Genomic DNA, 19161 nt, shown 5'->3' on the forward strand with positions numbered 1-19161 from the left:
ATCTAAGGGCCAGAGCCCTAGATGCCATTAAAAAAAAAACACAGTATAGAGATCAGTACAGCAGGGAGGACACTTGCCTTGCACAAAGCTGACCAAGGATTGATTTCCCTCATCCCATATATAAGCCTAAGTACCCTGAGGATCAATTCCTGAATGTAGAACTAGGAGTAGCCCCTGTGTGTTTAGTTATGGCCCCAAAACAAAACAAAACAAGACAAAACTACTGTAATCAGTTGGGGTTATCACATCTCAAGGTAAGCAGAAAAAAAGCCAAGCCCAGAGACTTGTTAACATCACCATCAGGAATACTTGCAGATGCCAGGCAGACATAAGGTAATCTGTGAGGCATCCACCATCCTGACCTGGGTGTTTTCTGCCACATCAGATTTGGTTCTAATGAACATCCACCTGCAGAGCCTGTGTGCAAGAGCATGTGGTCTCAGGCATGTGTGCTGTGTATTTCTGAGAACAGAAACTCAAGGTCAGAGGAAACAGAATTTCAGCATAAAATGACCAGACTACTTTGTGGTCAGGAACCTCTCTGAGACTAAGCATAGTACTTCTCACTGAAAAATGAGACTATCGATCGGATAAATCCATTAACTCTCACATTATGGAAACAAAGACAATTTATAAAATGGCCAAAGAATTACGAAGCTATCTGATACCCATGTCAATGTGCTTTATTTAGTTTGGTGCTCTTGCATATGCTTACACTTTGTTTCTGGGGTAGCATGCTTTGCCACTAAAGAAGAAAAAGCATGGGCCCATTGAGATAGTATACAGCAGGTAAGGCATTTGCCTTTTACAGAGCCATGCTGGTTTTGATCCCCAGCATCTGCAAGGGTCCCCTAAGCACCGCCAAGAATGATTCCTGGATGAAGAGCTAAGAATATGCCCTGATTATTGTTGGGTGTGGCCCAAAAGCAAAGAATTAACATGCGACATCCTAGTTGTGAGTTGCTACCTGTGCAAACTTTAAAAACAATATCCTATACTAATTCTAAGTGAGATGTTTCACAGTAACCTTAAAAGCTCTCATCTCATTCCAGTCATAGAACAATGCTCTCAGTTCATGCTTTGCATGCAAGAAACCAGCTTCAATCCCTTGCACCCCATAGTCCTTTGAACACTCTAGGGAGCAATCCCTGAGCATGGAGCCAGGAATATACCCAAGAACTGCTCAATGTAGCCTAAAAATGAAATACAAAGAAATCTGGAGCCAGAGACACAAACAGGGGTAAGGCCATGTCTTGCATAAAGCTAACCCTGGTTTGATTCCTGGTACAACATGATTACGCAAGCAAGACCAGTATAGTCTTGAAGACCCCTAGCACCACCCTGGAACCCAAGAAATCCCCTACACCACCAGACCAAAGCAGCACCACATCCCTGAGTCTCTGCAATAAATCACCAACAAGGTTCCCTAAGAATCTCTGAAGAGGACCTTGGGTTCCTTGAGTACCACTTAGGAGGCCCCTGAAAAATAATGAGAAACAAAAGTCAATAAGTTTTCACTTCGGTAGAGCCTACCTCCCAACAGTAACCAAAGGGCAACAGCAGAGGGCACTGCCCAAGTGAACAGACAGAACCCAAGGCTGGCCACACACTCTTCCTAATCAAAAAATGCCAGATCTGGACGCAGAAAACGCCACACCACACTGTGACAATGGAAAACAACGCAGACTTCCACCATGCTTAGAGAATGAAGATGGTAGCTCTGATGACCTGAAAAGTACCAATCACCTATTTAGACTCTCAGATAAGAAATTTAGAGAAAAAAATAGAAGATGTTCACAGAATTCAAAGGATGGAACAAACTGAATTGCCACAAATAAGATTCATGAGGATATGAGAGTAGAAATGAGAAAACTTCAAATTGAAATAAAAGGATTAAAAAATTGCCAAAATAAAAATCTCACTGAAAAGCTTTTTCAACAGAGCAATGACTGAAAACAGAATCAAGGAGTTGGAAGATGAAACGTATAACTCCATGTACAGAAGAAGTTGGAAAGAGGCTTAAAACAAATGATTAGGCAATGAGAATAGTCCACAAAGAATGTGAACAGACAAAACTAGAAGTCTGGGCTGGAGTGATAACAAAGGAGTAGGACGTTTGCCTTGCATGTTGCTGACCCAGAACAGATGCAGGTTCGATCCCCAGTATCCCATATGGTCTCCCAAGCCTGCTAAGAGGGAATTCTGAGCACAGAGCCAGGAGTAACCCCTGAACACCACTGGGTGTGGCCCAAAACCTAAATTAATCAATTAATTAAAAAAAAAACTAGAAGTCTTTGATAAACTCAACAGAAACAACATAAGAATCAATGGAGTCACAAAGGAAGACAACAACAACAAAGTATCACAGTCAAGGACATCATGCAGAGAAACTCCCAGAGCTAAAGAGTGCAGGCAACCAAATCCTCATACGAAAAGAGTACAAGCCAAAAGAGATCCAAAGAAAAGCATCCCAAGACATATCTTAGTCAAATGATGAAACCCACAGATAGGGATGGAATACTGAAAGCAGCAAGATCAACAAGGGAAATTACATTCAAAGGTGAATCTTCAACATTTACATGATTGTCACAAGAAATCCTCAAGGCCAGAAAGCAGTGGTAAGATATAGTGACAAAACACAATGAAATTAATGCATCACCAAGGGTACCTCACCCAGCCATACTTACATTCATGTTTGAAGGAAGAAGACAAAGCTACATGGACAAACAACAGCTCAGAAACTTTACAGACTCAAAATCAGCCTTAAAGGATGAACTAAAAATGTACTCTAAGATAAGACAGACCAAGAGACACATCAAACTCCTATTAAAAGAAGTTTAGTGCTCGCTTCGGCAGCATATATACTAAAATTGGAATGATACAGAGATTAGCATGGCCCCTGCACAAGGATGACATGCAAATTCATGAAGCGTTCCATATTAAAAAAAACAAAAATGACACTAAATCCCATGACAAATTATCTCTTTCAATATCAATAAGTTCAATGCAACAGTTAAAAGACACAGAGGGGCAAAATGGATCAAAAAGCTGAATCCAATGTTTCGCTGCCTACAAGAAACACATCTGAATAGTCAAAACAAATACAGACTCAAAGTCAAAGCTTAGAAGACAGGTAAACAACTCCCTTATAAAGGCTGGAATGGCCATACTAAGATCAGATAATACAAACCTTGGACAAATTTGAAGGAAGATATCAATAGCAACACAACTCTGAGAGACTTCAACACATCCTTGTCACCTGATGATATGTCAGCCACGCTAAAATCTAACAAGATTATACAGTTCTGAAAGGAGAAATGAAAAAAATTGGCCTACTAAATATATAGGGCTTTCTCTCCAACCCCAGAAAATTGTATACACATTCTTCTACAATGCACATGGCTCATTCTCCAAAATAGACCATATGCTAGCTCATAAAGCATACCTACATAAAATAAAAATGATAAAAATTGTACAAACTACCTTCTGGGATCATGATGCACTGAAATTATAAGTGAGTGACAAGCAGACATAGAGGAAAAATTTTAACCTGTAAATTAAACAGCTCACTAAAGAACAACCAGTGGGTCAAAGACAGAATCAAAGAGGAAATCAAAAGATATCCAGAAACAAACAAGAACAATGACACAAATTATCAGAATCTATGGGACACAGCTAAAGCAGTACTAAGAGGAAAATTTATAGCATTGCAAGCACACATCAGGAAGAAGGGAACTTAATAGCACAGATTATAAATTGGAAAGTGATCAACAAAATGAACCAAAAATAGGCAGACAGAAAATAATAAAGCTTAGAGAAGACATTAATGACTTGGAAATCAAAAAATCTAGAAGATCAATGAAAGCAAGAATTGGTTCTTTGAAAAAATAAATAAGATTGATAAACACTAGCGAAACTCACAAAGGAAAGGAGAGAAATTTAATAAACCATATGAGAAATGAAAACGGGGAGATTACTACAGATAATACAGAAATTCAAAGGGTAATGGAAACTACTTTGAAAAACTCTGCCACAAAACAAGAGAACTTAAAAGAAATGTAAAAATTTTTGAACTCATAACCTCACAAGGTTAAACCAAGATGATCTAGCATATTTGAACATATCCACCAATATTGAGGAAATTAAAATGGTAATCAGAAATCTTCCCCAAAACAAAAGCCTAGGTCCAGGAATTCACTAACAAATTCTTTCAAGTGGACCTACTGTTAATCCTTTACAGGCTTTTCCAGAAAACTGAAAAAACAAAACAAAACAAAACAAAACAAAAAAACAGAAACATTCCCAAATATTTTTTATGAAGCTAAATACACCCTGATATCAAAAGCAAAGAACACACACACACACACGCATACAACTATAGACCAATATCCCTGATGAGTACAGATCCTCAACAAAATCCTAGCAAATAGATCCAGTGCCTTATCAAGAATGTCGAACCATGACTAAGTAGGATTCATTCTGGAGAGAGGCAATGATGGTCTAACACATATGCAAATTACATACCACATAAACAAACAAAAAAAAACATAATCATATCATAGATGCAGAGAAAGAATTTAATAGGATCCAACTCCCATTCATAATAAAAATTCTCAACTTCAAAGGAAACAGTGACTAGAGTACAAAGGTTACCTCTGGAATGGGAGAGACTATTCACCCAATACCCATTAGATAAGTGTCTAATATCTAAAATATACAGGATACTGATAGAACTTAACAAGAAAAAACATCTAACCCCACCGAAAATTGGGGAGAAGAAATGCACAGACATTTCCTCAATGAAGAAATACAGATGGCCAAAAGGAACATGAAAAAATGCTCCATATCACTAATAATCAGAGATATGCAAACCCAAACAACAATGAGATATCATCTCTCACAACAAAAAGACTGGTACACTTCACAAAGAACAAGACCAACCAGTGCTGGTGTGGATGCGGAGAGAGAGGAACTCTCATTTACTGCTCATAGGAATGCTGTCTAGTCCAACCTTTCCTGAAAACAATGTAGATATTCCTCAGAAAACTGGACATTGAGCTCCCATATGACCCAGCAATACCACTCCTTGGGATATACCTTAGGAACACAAAAACACAATACAAAATTATCCCCTGTACTCTTATGATCATTGCAACGCTATTTACAATAAATGCCAGAATCTGGAAACAACCCAGATGCCAGACAACAGATGAGTGGCTAAAGAAACTGTGGCACATATACACAATGGAATACTATGCAGCTCTTGGGAAAAGTGAAGTCATGAAATTTGCCTTTACATGTGTTGGACATGCTGAGTAAAATGAATCAGAGGAAGAGAGAAAGACACAAAATAGTCTTAACTCATATGCAGTATTTAAAAAAAAGAAAAGAAAAAGAAAATAGTACCCAGAGACAAGCGAGATGCAGGCTGAAGGACCAGTCTATGATATGAAGTTTAACACAAAGAGTGATGAGAGCAGTTAGAGAAATAACTGCACCAACAACTACCATGAGGATGATAGTGAGAGAATAGGATGTCTGTCCTGAAGACAAGCAAGGATGGTGGAGGAGAGAAATGGGGAATATTGGTGGAGGGAAAAAGTTACACTGGTGAAGGGGAAGTGTATTTTTTTTAGCCTTTTTTTGGTTTGGTTTGGTTTGGTTTGGTTTTGGGGGGGCCACACCCAGTGACGCTCTGGGATTACTCCTGGCTATGTGCTCAGAAATCACTCCTGGCTTGGGGGACCATATGGGATGTTGGGGGATCAAACCACGGTTCGTCCTAGGCTAGCACCAGCAAGGCAGATGCCTTATCGCTCGGCGCCACCGCTCTGGCCCCTATGACTGAAACCGAACTATGAACATTTTTGAAACCACAGTGGTTAAATAAAAAAAATATTGTGGAAAAAACTGAAAGAAAGTAAGAGTAAAAATTTAGGTGTTTGTTTGTTTGTTTTTGGGCCATGCTCGGTGACACTCAGGGACTACTCCTGGCTGTGAGCTCAGAAATTGCTCGTGGGTTGAGGGACCATATGGGACACCAGGGGATCATGGTCTGTCATAGGTCAGCTGTGTGCAAGGCAAATGCCCTACTACTGCGCCACCACTCCAGACCCTAAATTTAGGTATTTTTATAGGAAAAAATATCTACCTCTCACTTCAAACAGGATTCATTCATAAAAGTTCTAATTCAACAGACAAGTCATTAAGAAAAGAGAGTCCAGGGCTTAAGGCTCTGCAAATTACTGGCTCTGGTTCCATTCCAGGCACCACATAAATGGTCCCCTGAGGACTACCAAGGGGTCACTTCTGAGCACAGAGCCAGGAGTATTCCCTGAGCACCACTGACTGTGCTCCCTTCCCCAAACACAAACACAAAGACCTGTGGTGTTAGGTAGCTTTGGACAGCATGTCTGCTAGGAGCCATCCACACCAGCTCTCACCTGCATGGTGCTATCCCCATATGGGTCCTCCTCACGAGCCACCGCTGCGCTACACCGAACAGTGAAGCATTGCAGGTTGTTGCTAGGAAGAAGAGAGAGGAAAGGGGCAGCTGAGCCAATGCACGGTCTTTGCTTGGCTTCCATCAACATTTTATTCCTCCTCCACACCTCAGTTTCCACTGCAAAGAAATGCTTGCCTCTGGCTCTCCTGCATCCCTCAAATTTCTACCCTTCTCCCTCTCATGTGTCTATGTAGGACCAGTCCCAGACCAGACTTCAGTTCCTCAACTGCTCTGCTCAGTCTACATGCTCTGGGGACTATGGTCACTTTCTGGCTCATCACTTCCATTTTATTAAATCAGGTGCTCAATGTTCTTTTACCCAGCCTTTGGACTACTTGTCTAAATGCTTAAAATGCTTCTATATGGAGCCAGAGTGACAGAACAGTGGGTAGAGTGTTTGCCTTGCAAACACCGACCTGAGTTCCATCTGTGGCATCCCCTATGGTCCCCTAAGCCTGCCAGAAGTAACCCTTGATCACCATCATGTGTGGCCCAAAAACCGAAAAATGAAAAACAAACGCTTCCACATGATGTTACCTTACCCCTGGCAAGCTGACGGCAAATTCAACTTCTTTTGGACCCCACACTATACCACCTGACCTGCGCCCTCCATATATATACTATATATATGTCCCGACAGGGACCAAGTCTTGATTTGTTTTGTTGGGCTTCCCCCACTGCCCAAATTTGGGGCCATACCTGGAGGTACTCAGGGCTTATTCCTAGCTCTGCTCTCAGAAATCACTCCTGGCAGTGTTCTGGGGACCAGATGAGATGCCAGAGATTGAACCCATTGTCAGCTGCATGCAAGACAAATGCCTTACCTGCTATATTATCTATCTCTCCAGCTCCAAATATTAAGTTCTGTGATTTTCTTCTCTGGCACCCAATCTATCTCTTTCTTGCACTGCTCGGTGCAGCCTTATAGGAAGCGTCCAAATAGCTGACCTGCCTTTACTCAGTTTTTATCAGTTTCTATCTTAAGCAATGCTCTAACTACCTTTGGATAAGACCTTTCACCAATTAGATCCTAACTTGAATTTTCACAGCCCTGAGCAGCTCTGCTAGCAGAATTTCATCACACTGCAGTTTCTCTGTACTTGGCAAGCATCACTCAACAACACTATGGAAACTGGGCAATCTGGCTCTCTTTGCAGTGCTCACAGAAGAGGTGAGGCAGCATCGACCCTCAAAGCAAAGATGGGGGCAGAAAGATCAGAGAGTACAGGGGCCGGGCGGTGGTGCTAGACGTAAGGTGCCTGCCTTGCCTGTGCTAGCCTTGGATGGACAGCGGTTCGATCCCCCGGTGTCCCATATGGTCCCCCAAGCCAGGAGCAACTTCTGAGCGCACAGCCAGGAGTAACCCCTGAGCGTCACCGGGTATGATCCAAAAACCAAAAAAAAAAAAAAAAAGATCAGAGAGTACATATCTGAGTGTCCAATGGGTCCCTGTGTGGACCTGCTGGTGAAACTGAAACAACCAGGGGTCCAATAAAAGCAAATTCCTATGTGGGACTTTCTACAGAACTGGAGGCAGTTCTGCAACCTTCTAGGACCTTCTATCAATCTATATCCCACCCTGCTCTCCCAAGTTCCATCTGTCAAAGTCTAACTAGCTCTCAGGCCTTACTTGAAACTCAACATTTCAGCAGGATTCATTCCCTCCACCCAGAGCCAACAACACTTTTGCAAAGTCATGAGACATTTGGCACATATCTCCTTGTGTCTGCACCTCTTTCTGGCATCTTTGTCCTCTCAGAGTAATATGCAATCACCAGAAATAAAATCAAAAGCCTCCTCCCCTCCAACAACTGAAAGAAAAGAAAATGAGCTTAAGTTCTGCTGTAGCAAACCATCTACAGTGGTGTGGTAACCAGAAGAGAGTTATCACCAAACAGCTTAAGTCACAGCTCAAGCCTGCTGTGACTTCCCCATCTGTATTCACCAGATGGTAGAATCTGAGTTGACTCAGACTAAAAGGATATGGCAGTTGCAGGCAAGGAAGGCATGTGGAAATCCAAAAAGAAAATCCAGAGCACAACCCCGAGTGGCTCCACTGAGCTCTGCAACAACTGTACTGCTGCATCTTGGAGTGTGAACATTTTGGCTAGAAGGCAGATTCTGGGCCTTCAAAAAACAAACTGTCCAGGAGAATGGCACAATGCTGGCACCTGGCTGGCATAAGACCATAAAAAACTGTAAAAGCTGGGGCCAGTGAGGTGGCACTAGAGGTAAGGTGTCTGCCTTGCAAGCACTAGCCAAGGAACAGACCGGGTTCGATCCCCCGGCGTCCCATATGGTCCCCCCAAGCCAGGGGCAATTTCTGAGCACATAGCCAGGAGTAACCCCTGAGTGTCAAATGGGTGTGGCCCAAAAACAAAACAAAATTGTAAAAGCTTAGGGGCTGGAGAGATAGCATGGAGGTAAGGCGTTTGCCTCCCATGCAGAGGATCAGTGGTTTGAATCCCGGCATCCCATATGGTCTCCTGAGCCTGCCAGGAGCGATTTCTGAGTATAGAGCCAGGAGTGCCGGGTATGACCCAAAAACAAAAACAAACAAAAAAAAAATTGTAAAAGCCAGCAAGAACTGACAGGAAACTAAGTGACACAAAGGTCATCACACGGCACTGAGACCAACCTGGTGATGACATGCAGAAAATGTGGTGTGAGTGCAGCCTGCTGCGATCTCTCGGGGTACTGATAGACTGACATCAACTCCACAGACTTGACGACCATGTAAAGGTAACCCACATGAGGCAAGGAGAAGAAACAGAAAAGGCTGAGCAAGTCCTTTTCCTGAGATGAATGTTTCTCATCAGAAGCAAGAGAACCTGCAATGGAAACAATGAAAGAATCAAACAAATCCTGAGACAGGTGAAAAAGAAAAAAAAATAGCATCTCAACTTCAATGCAATGAAGCCAATCACTGGCTAACCAATTGTCTGGGGGAAGCGGCTTTGTATTGATTTATTTTGTGCATAGGTGCTGCTGAACACTGAACTCAGGGCCTCATATATGCAAGGTCAATGCTCTACTGGTGAGCCCCATAGTCTGTTTTATCAACCAACTTATTTCAAATATGAAATGGGAGGCCAGGGGAATGACTCAGTGGCTGCCTGGGCGGACAGGCCTGAAACAGGGTTGCCACAAGGGTTAAGAGACAGAAATAAAAGAGAAAAAGCATGGAATCAAGGAGATCATAGCCTCATAGTCTGAGAGCCTTGACTGTACTCCGCATACAGTATTTATTTCTTAGACCAATAATCATCATAAGGAGAACAACAACACAGACCCAGCATCTTTGCTGTCTGGGATCCTCAGCACCACAAAGATGTGCATGATCTCTAGTGAGACACAGTAAACTATGCAAGCACCACAACTCAAGTGTGCAACTGTCCTATCACCACCAAGCACAAGTGCTACCCCGGATCTCCACCACAGAAAGAAATGAATAAAACCCCAAAATACAAAATGGTATTTTTGTTTTGTTTTGGTTTTGGTTTTGGGGTCACACCTGGCCGCGCTCAGGGGTGACTCCTGGTTCTACTCTCAGGAATCACCCCTGGCAGGCATGGGAGACCATATGGGATGCCGGGATTTGAACCACGGTCCTTCTAGACGCAAGGCAAACGCCTTACCTCCGTGCTATCTCTCCAGCCCCACAAAATGTATTTTTATGGGACAGTTTATATGTGTGTGGGGGAAAGGAATCACTGAAGAAATACATGGTAAAATATTTATGGATAAAATGACATCAGATGAGAGTTCCATCAAAATAATCTGACATGAGAGGATGAGGATATAGTTCTAAGGTAGAACTTTGCCTTGCCTTGTATGTCTGTAGATCTGGATTCAATCCCCAATACAGCAAAACAAACAAAACCAAAAAAAAAAAAAATCATTGGATCTGATTCCTGACAGGAAAGCAACAGACCTTGAGTAGTGTGATGGGGACCTGGGTTTCCTTTCCTACACTATTATCTCTACTTCCATGGACCTGAATGTTTTCATAACCATGTTTCTAAATATCTCTGGTTTCAAGCCACCCATTAATAAGAAAGTCTAGCCAGAGCGATAGCACAGTTATAGGGTATTTGCCTTGCATGCAGCTGACCCGGGACGGAACCGGGTTCGATTCCTGGCATCCAATATGTCCCCCAAGCCTGCCAGGAGCGATTTCTGAACAATGTGCTAGGAGTAGCCCATGAGTGCCACTGGGTATAGCGCCAAACCAATTAGAAAGTCTAGACATGCACACTTGGCCCAAAGTGAAGCAAAAAACAGCCATTTTTCTTCCCTCTTTTTTCCCCATGTTTCCCTTGAGCAGAACTAACCTAGCATATGAATATAGTGCACTATGTCCATGCTGGGTCCCTATTTGTAAACCCTCACCAAAATCTTTATCTCAACAGACTTTACTCAACACCACCCTCCTACCCACCCTTCCTCAAACAGCCATCAGATCACTGCTACACGCCACCCCACTCCAGGCACATGAGAGTGTACAGAGAAGGTTCCTGCATCCTTTCAGGGATGATTCAGGGGTGGAAGATGAACAGAGCACCAAGACCTGCAGAGCATCAAGGTAACACTAATTACCTGCAGTGAGGTGACATTGGAGGCATGAACCCAGTGATAGGAAGGCATGAAATCTGAGGTCACACAGCACACATAAAGAGCCACAGTAGGGAAAAGGGGTGGGGAAGGTCTATTTAGGACAAGAGGAGAGACTTGATTTTATTTGCACTGCTGCATGTTTCTTATTTGAGTTTGTGGGGATCATAAGCAATGGTGCTCAGGAGTTATTCCTGGCTCTGTACTCAGTGGTCCATGAGCAGAGACAGAGATTGATTCTGGCTAGCTATATGCAAGACATATGCAAGTACTTTCACCCCTGTTCTATCTTTGCCCAAACTGGGTATTTTCTTCCAAGTTATTTGGGAAGCCAGACCTGAACCTCCTACATAGATTCTTTCTTGTTTGGCTCACCCTAGTCCCACCTCTCCTCTCAGTTCCTCACATGCAGTCTCACCATCAGTCTGTACCACTTCTCCTGCCAGCATTCACCCTCCAAATTCCCTCCAAATCCTCTCCCTTTCCAGACCTTAGAGAACAGGTAAGCACTCAGGAAGGGTCCCTGCCCTGCAATGCTTAGCTGGACATCCTTTCCTGAGGTCATTCCACCTTAGCTGCATGCCCTGGACAGTCAGTGTGCAAGCCAGAGACACCTCTGCTTTCCTCAAGCACCATAAGTCACCATACAGGAGCTGGTGGTTGGCTGCTGAAATGGACAAGTAGAACTTGTTCAGTAGAACAGCACTCCAGGTCTTTCTCTGGGCCACCGTTAGAGGCTGGACACCCAGGACCACATCTAGAAGCCTGTGGTGATTCTTAAGCTGGGCTTCCCTAAGTGCTATAACAAATTACTAACACGAAGCCCCAGAGCGGGTCAAAGAAAAGTCAACAGCAGATCTCAGCCATAGAGCCAGAGCATCAGCATTCTGAAATGCATCCAACTCTACAACCAATCCATATGCAGTAGTATATTGAAAAACCACTGACCTCCAATGCCATTTGGTCTATGACCCCCTCATAACCCTGCCCTGCTTGCAGACCAGACTAAGACATTGGTGATGGGAATGTTGCTCTGGTAAAGGGGGATGTTCTTTTTTTTTTTTTAATTATCTTTATTTAAACACCGTGATTACAATATGATTATAGTTGTATGATTACAGTCATGTAAAGAAGGGGGGTGTTCTTTGCATGACTGAAACCCAACCATAATCAATGTGTTTAAATAAACATATTAATTTAAAAAAAAAGAAGTTTTGCTGAATGCAACAGAACCTCAGCTCTAATGGGGCTCCAATTTTTCTTCATGGGCCTTGAACTATTTCTGGAAGGAAGTAGGTTTCATTCATGATGTCCTCTCTGTGGCTTACTCCAACAGACACACCTAGACAGTGGCAAGAAACTTCTTTGGGGCCCCAGAAAAGCCCATGGAAGCACCTGATTAAGAGGCCATGCTGGTGTCCCTCCCCTGGCCAAGCTCCCAGAATTGAGGAGTTACTCACCTGTGTGCAGAATGGGGAGCAGTTGAAGGGAATGCAGCCTGACATCACCGAGCAGCTCAAAGGATGAAATATCAGGAGTAAAACGCCTGTGTGTGCGAGAAGATAGGAGAGGAAGTGAAAGCTATCTCATTTCCCTGCACTTCAAGCAAGCAAACACATAGGAAACAATGGTGGATAAAATCTTAATTAAAAAATTAAAATAAATAAAATAAAATGTTCCTTCTTTTCTTTTCTTACTTTATGTGCCCTGCCATGTTTTTTTATCTCAAGACCACGGCTATTTTTGTGGTGCTTATCTTTGTTATTGTTGGAGTGCTCACTGGATGTTTGACACTTCTTTTTGTACTGTTGGGGTGTTTCACCTTATTTTTCTCCTTCGTCTTTCAAAACGATGATGAGAGCCTCTAGAAGGATTCTGCCCATTTTCGGCATATTAGACTTTTACTCCAGATTATTGCTTTTCTCTTCTTCAAACAAAACCACATAACTTGAACTATCTAGTCCTGCCTCCCAGTTAGAGGGGGAAATAAGGGAGGAACCAAGACCAAACAGGTGCAAGACTACTAAGTACTACACTAGGTATAGAGGGGACCACATTTTCTAGCAGCCCCAGGGGTGAGGGAGGAGAATATGGGAGGTAGGACGAAAACGGAGGTGTAGGGAGGACAAATTGGCGATGGGAATCCCCCTGATTTTATGTAAATATGTATCTAAAATATTATTGTCAACAATATGTAAGCCACTATGATCAAAATAAAAATTATATTAAAAAATCTTAATTTAAAAAATTAAGGGGAAGAGATTCTGTACCTATAAAGCAGATGCTGAACATGGAAGTCTTTTACTTTCTCTTCAGTCAGTCCCGTCAATTCCAGGGTAACAGACAATCCAGACTGTTCACTTTTCTCTCCAAGAAGTTCCAATGGCTTTTGGCAGAAAACAAAATCATCTGATTCAAGTTGTGGACTTTCATCCCTGAGACCTAAACAAATAAACAAACAAAATTGAAAAGATTTAAAGTTTTAAGTACTGTTTGAAGAGAAATGAAGCAAAGTATCTCCCCACTGTGCACACCCACACACATACACACACCTACAGACCATTTTGAAGTAATGCCACTTTCTCATTCATTCCCTGCCATAACTAGAAAATTGAATTTCAAGGCTGGGAATTAGTCAATGAGTAACACTCTGATCCTCCATACATACATTTGTGTGCTAACGATCCAATGTGAGCACCTGGATATTAACATAAACCCCTAGCAATAGTACAGGTTGACTATGAATATTATTGTACTTTGGAGATTTCTATTTATTTTTTGTATTGCCTTGAGACTACACCTGGAAATGCTCAGGGGTTACTCCTGAGCTTTGTCAGGAATCACTCGTGGCAGTGCTCAGGTTGACCACACAGGATGCTGGAGATCAAACCCAGGTCAGCTGAGTATAAGGAAACTGTTTACAAGAACAGCCTTACCCGCTGTACTATCTCTCCGGTCCTTTCAAGGACTGCTGGAAAAGTTTTCTCTACCCCCTAAGACAAGAAGAGATTGCAGAATCCACTACTTACCTACAGCCTGTCTCAATGGGTCGCTGGTTTTATGCGGACGATGGTAGGCAGACTCTGGGTGTTTAGAATCTGACTCTAGCTTCAGGATAAGGACTTCTAAGTCTGACATAACAGCAATATATCCCAGGCATAGAGAAATTTCCACAGGGGTGATACTGTCTATGTGTACAATCAGAGACCTTTCAAAGTCCACCAGAGAGAGTGTGTCACTAACACTCCGATACTTCAGTGTGAATAAGACTAACTTATTGGCACAGCCAACCAGAAGGTCTCCCTTCACAGGGCAACAAGAGATGCACAGTGGAGTCTCAGCCAACGGCATTTCCACGATGGACATCTGGTCCCTAAAACTGTCATTGAAGGGCGTCTCCAAGTGGTGGCCCAGCATCCGGATGCATACGCGCGAGTTCTCCTTCTTCTTACTTCTCCAGTTCACATAGGCACGGAGAAACGTAGCTTGATTCTTCTCTTCAATTGTTACCAAATAGTCTCCTGAGCAAGAAAGAATATGTTGTCACAAACAAATGTTTACTTTGTGCCAGGTTAATGAATCTGCCCGGGAAGGGCTGAAGCAAAGTTTTTTTTAATCCCTCAGAATTGTGACTATGTCATTAAACACTTTACTAACCTGTAGTGTTAGTTTACTGGTCCTACCCTAATTGGGATTTCTAGGCTCCACTAACACTGAAGGGTTTCTGCAGAGAAATCCAAAGATTGCCCAATCAGGCCTTTATATATGTTAGCTTTTTTTTTCCCCCCACTAGCAGCCTTTAATATTTTCCCTTTTGCATTTAGAAATCTGGACATTCTATCAGCTTGGGATTTTTATGGTTCTGTTCTGCACTGTTTTGGGGTCACTCCATCAATGTTCAGGGTCTTCTCTGGCTCAATGCTCAGAAATCACTCCCAATGATGCTTGGGGGATCAGGATCAAGCCAAGTCAGGAGTCCTGGGTTCTAACAGGCTATCTACTAGGCCCACCAAGATTCTTTCTTTAGGCTTGGGAAGCTCTCCCTCAATAATTCTTTGCCCTGGCACCACGTTGTCTTCTTTCTTCATCTTTCTCTCTCTATCATCTGCGGATCCCATTATCCTTATGTTTCCTTTTCTACAGGAGTCTGATTGTCCTCAAAGGGTTTATTTTTCTCAACTCTTACATCACTGTCCCCTTCACTGATCTAAACTGTACCTTCATATCCCTCCTTCTCACCCATCTAAGATATAAAGCTTGTGTGCTATGCTTTTCATGAAGAGCTTTTCACTTCATTCACTGTACTCTTTCTTTCCAGAATATCTGGAGTAATTTTATAGCTTCAATCTCCTTGGGAGAAATAAAAACTCTTTTATGAAGGAGAGAAGGAGTGTGTGTGTGTGTGTGTGTGTGTGTGTGTGTGTGTGTGTGTGTGTGTGTGTGTGTACAAGAAACTACATAGGATTATAGCTTCAATCTCCTTGGGAGAAATATATAGAAACTACATAGGATTATAGCTTCAATCTCCTTGGGAGAAATAAATAAAAACTCTTTTATGAAGGAGAGAAGAAGTATCGTGTGTGTGTGTACGCACGCATGCACGTGCGTGCGTGCGTGCGTGCATGAGTGTGTGTGTGTAGTCTCTATGGTCCTCAATGGACTTTTGCTCTAGCAGAGAGGACTATGAGAAACTACATAGGAATCTCCAGGTGTGTGTGTGTGTCTGTGTGGTCTCTATGGTGTGTGTGTGTGTATGTGTGTGTGTGTGGTCTCTATGGTGTGTGTGTGTGTCCAGGTGTGTGTGTGTGTGTGTGTGTGTGTGTGTGTGGTCTCTATGGTCCTCAATGGACTTTTGCTCTAGCAGAGAGGACTATGAGAAACTACATAGGAATCTCCAGGTGTGTATGTGTGTCTGTGTGGTCTCTATGGTGTGTGTGTATGTGTGTGTGTGTGTGTGTGGTCTCTATGGTGTGTGTGTGTGTGTGTGTGTGTGTGTGTGTGTGTGTGTGTGTGTGTGTGTGTGTGTGTGTGGTCTCTATGGTCCTCAATGGACGTTTGCTCTAGCAGAGAGGACTATGAGAAACTACATAGGAATCTCCAGGTGTGTGTGTGTCCAGGTATGTGTGTATGTGTGTGTGTGTGTGTGTGTGTGTGTGTGTGTGTGTGGTCTCTATGGTCCTCAATGGACTTTTGCTCTAGCAGAGAGGACTATGAGAAACTACGTGTGTGTGGTCTCTATGGTCCTCAATGGACTTTTGCTCTAACAGAGAGGACTATGAGAAACTACATAGGAATCTCCAGGTCTCAGATGAACTACAGTGAGCAGGATCCAAAGGAAGAGTGAGACCTAAAATATAAGTAGCGAGGTGAAAAGACCAGTGCACTGAAGATTGGCAGAGTTTGCTAATGGGTTAACAGAAACTGTAACCAGTGACTGAAGTTCAAGTGAGGGAGAAAGTCAGGTGAGAGCTCTCTGACCTAAACTAATGGGGCCACATGACTCTAGAACTTTCCTTAAGGCAGTAAAGTGGATCATAAAAACATCTTTGTTTCCTAAGACCTTGCTCAGGAGGTTATCACACTACTCATGGATGCAGTGGTCAGGCTCTAGGTCAGCAGTTCCCAATCTTGGAGAAAAGGTTTGCCTTACTTCAGAGCTGGGCCACACCACAAGGAACTAAGACTGTCTCTCTGGGAATGAGTACTTTAATTTGTTTTTTTGTTTGTTTGTTTGTTTGTTTGTTTTTTGAAGCCATTCCAAGCTGTGCTCAAGAAGTCCAGGAACCACTCTTGGGCATATATACAACCAGGCAGGATGGGTCTAGACTTGGGTCCCAGAGATATGGCTACAGGAGCCCACTGGTGCAGGGGATCAACAGGGACATCTGACCGGTACAGGGTGGGAAGGACCTCCAAGAATTGTTTTAGCAGTGCTCAATAGCCTCCAGGCTACATCTGAAGAAAGTGCTAGGTTAGGGAAGCATGCAGAGTCAGGGATCCAACTTGGGACATTGGGAATGCAGGACACATGGCCCTGAGCCAAGCTATGCCCTTACTCCAAGAAACGCATATGTTGAAAGCTCTCCTAGGTAACCCAGGCTTACAGAGTATCTCCCAGGGATTCCAAAAATCACCACTGACAAGCAAAAGCTAGAAGGGTCCCTAAAGCCTGTCATGTCCTATTCCAAAACGAATAACCACTGGAGCAAAACAAAAAACATCAGCCAATCTCTGATCTCCCTACACACACATATACGTGCGTGCGCACACACACGAGCACATTTATGCACACGCTCATTCAAAAACAGTTACAAAAGCTCTTGAAGGTGAAAATTCCTGTTTCTAAAAGAGGGAAGTTGCATGAAGAAAACTACCAGTGTTGTGAAATGAAGAGGAGGAGAATTGCATAAGAAAACAAGAAATACCAAAATCAGAACCTTCTGCTCTCTGAACTGGCTTTCTAGTCAACTTGTAAAAAAAAGGGGGGGGGGGGACAGATGTGGAGAGACCACAGGAAACAAGAAGCATGCCTTGCATGCAGCTATTACTGCTTCAATTGTCAGCACTATGCTAGTTACTCAAGCAATGTGAAAACTTCCTCTCTCTCTCTCTCTCTCTCTCTCTCTCTCTCTCTCTCTCTCTCTCTCTCTCTCTCTCACACACACACACACACACACACACACACACACACACACACACACACACACACACACACACACACACACAAGACAGGGTCCAGAGTAATACTGCCTTGCTTTGCATTTGGTCAGCCCAGGTTCAATTCCCAGTATCCCATATGGTCCCTTAAGCCCACCAGGAGTCAACAGGTATTACTACATATGGTAATCCTTCATTTTTTTCCCCTTAGTCACAAAACCCAATGTCTAGAAGTTCCTAATAACTCAAATTCTTTTTTCTTTCTTTTTAAAATAAAAATCCAGACCCAACATCTTTAAAAATGGCAAACCAGGGACTGGAGCGATAGCACAGCGGTAAGGCACTTGCCTTGCACGCAACCAACACAGGACGGACAGCAGTTCGAATTCTGGCCTCCCATATGGTCCCGAGCCTGCCCAGGGCAATTTCTGAGCACAGTGCCAAGAGTAACCCCTGAGCGCGGCTGGGTGTGACCCCCAAAAAACAAACAAAAATTACAAAACAGCTGTAGACAAGGTCAGAACCAAATGGAGATGTACAATTCTGCAAACTATATCTCTCCACTTCACTTACATACCTCTGAGCCCCCAGCAGTTCTTTTATTTATTTATTTTTATAAATTGATTGTTTTTTGGGTCACACCAGGCCATGTACAGGGGTTACTTCTGGCTCTGTGCTCAGAAATCGCTCCTGGCAATCTCAGGGGACCATATGGGATACCAGGAATAGAATTGGATCCATCCCAGGTTGGCCGCATGCAAGGCAAATGCCCTACTGCTATACTATTTCTCCGGCCCCCAGCAGTTCTTTTAAACATAAAATACAAAATTTTACATCTTTGCATCCCTCTCAATAAACAGGAATCAAACATATTCTTCAGTTATTAAGTAAACTCTTGGTTGAATCCTTCCATAATGTGAAACTACACCTTTTTTTGTTGTTTTTATGTCACACCCAGTGGTGCTCAAGGGATACTCCAGGTTTGGTGTTCTGAAGCCAGGAATATCTTCTAGTGGTGGATCAGACCTCCATGCTCTCGAGTTCAAACATGGGGAAAAACACATAGTTTCTTAGAGTGGAGGGATGGAAACCATGACCAACGGTGGTCGGGACTTAGTCATTAACTTAGGAGAGGTGCCAAGGATGAACTCAAGTCAGTCAAATATACAAGGCTAGCTTCTTAAGTTCTATCTCTTAGGCCCAAAGCAACTATTTTTCAAATGAAGTTTTCTAAAATTGGAACACACACTCCCTTGGTATTGCCTTATTTTTTTGTATGCTTCAACTGCTGGGGGCTGAGGATGCATAGTAGAGAACCTGAGTTCCCTTTACACAAATTTAGGAAGCAGAACACAAGATTCACTTTCATAATTGACAGGACATGG

General features: G+C 42.9%; 1 protein-coding gene and 1 non-coding gene across 2 annotated transcripts in view; one reads left to right on the forward strand and one right to left on the reverse strand.

The window, feature by feature from the left end:
* Positions 1–19161, reverse strand: part of HPS3 (HPS3 biogenesis of lysosomal organelles complex 2 subunit 1) — a 44423-nt gene that overhangs the window by 24002 nt on the left and 1260 nt on the right. The window contains exons 2-6 of the mRNA XM_049785523.1: positions 14149–14640; positions 13390–13561; positions 12580–12665; positions 9144–9336; positions 6444–6525 (exon numbers count right to left, since the gene is read on the reverse strand). Coding sequence (XP_049641480.1) covers positions 6444–6525; positions 9144–9336; positions 12580–12665; positions 13390–13561; positions 14149–14640 — 1025 coding nt within the window. The remainder of the gene's footprint in view (positions 1–6443; positions 6526–9143; positions 9337–12579; positions 12666–13389; positions 13562–14148; positions 14641–19161) is intronic.
* LOC126026788 (U6 spliceosomal RNA) lies at positions 2841–2944 on the forward strand. Its single transcript, XR_007502008.1, has one exon. It is a non-coding gene; the product is annotated as a U6 spliceosomal RNA (small nuclear RNA).

This window comes from Suncus etruscus, chromosome 13, assembly GCF_024139225.1.
Source record: "Suncus etruscus isolate mSunEtr1 chromosome 13, mSunEtr1.pri.cur, whole genome shotgun sequence".
Lineage (NCBI taxonomy): Eukaryota > Metazoa > Chordata > Mammalia > Eulipotyphla > Soricidae > Suncus > Suncus etruscus.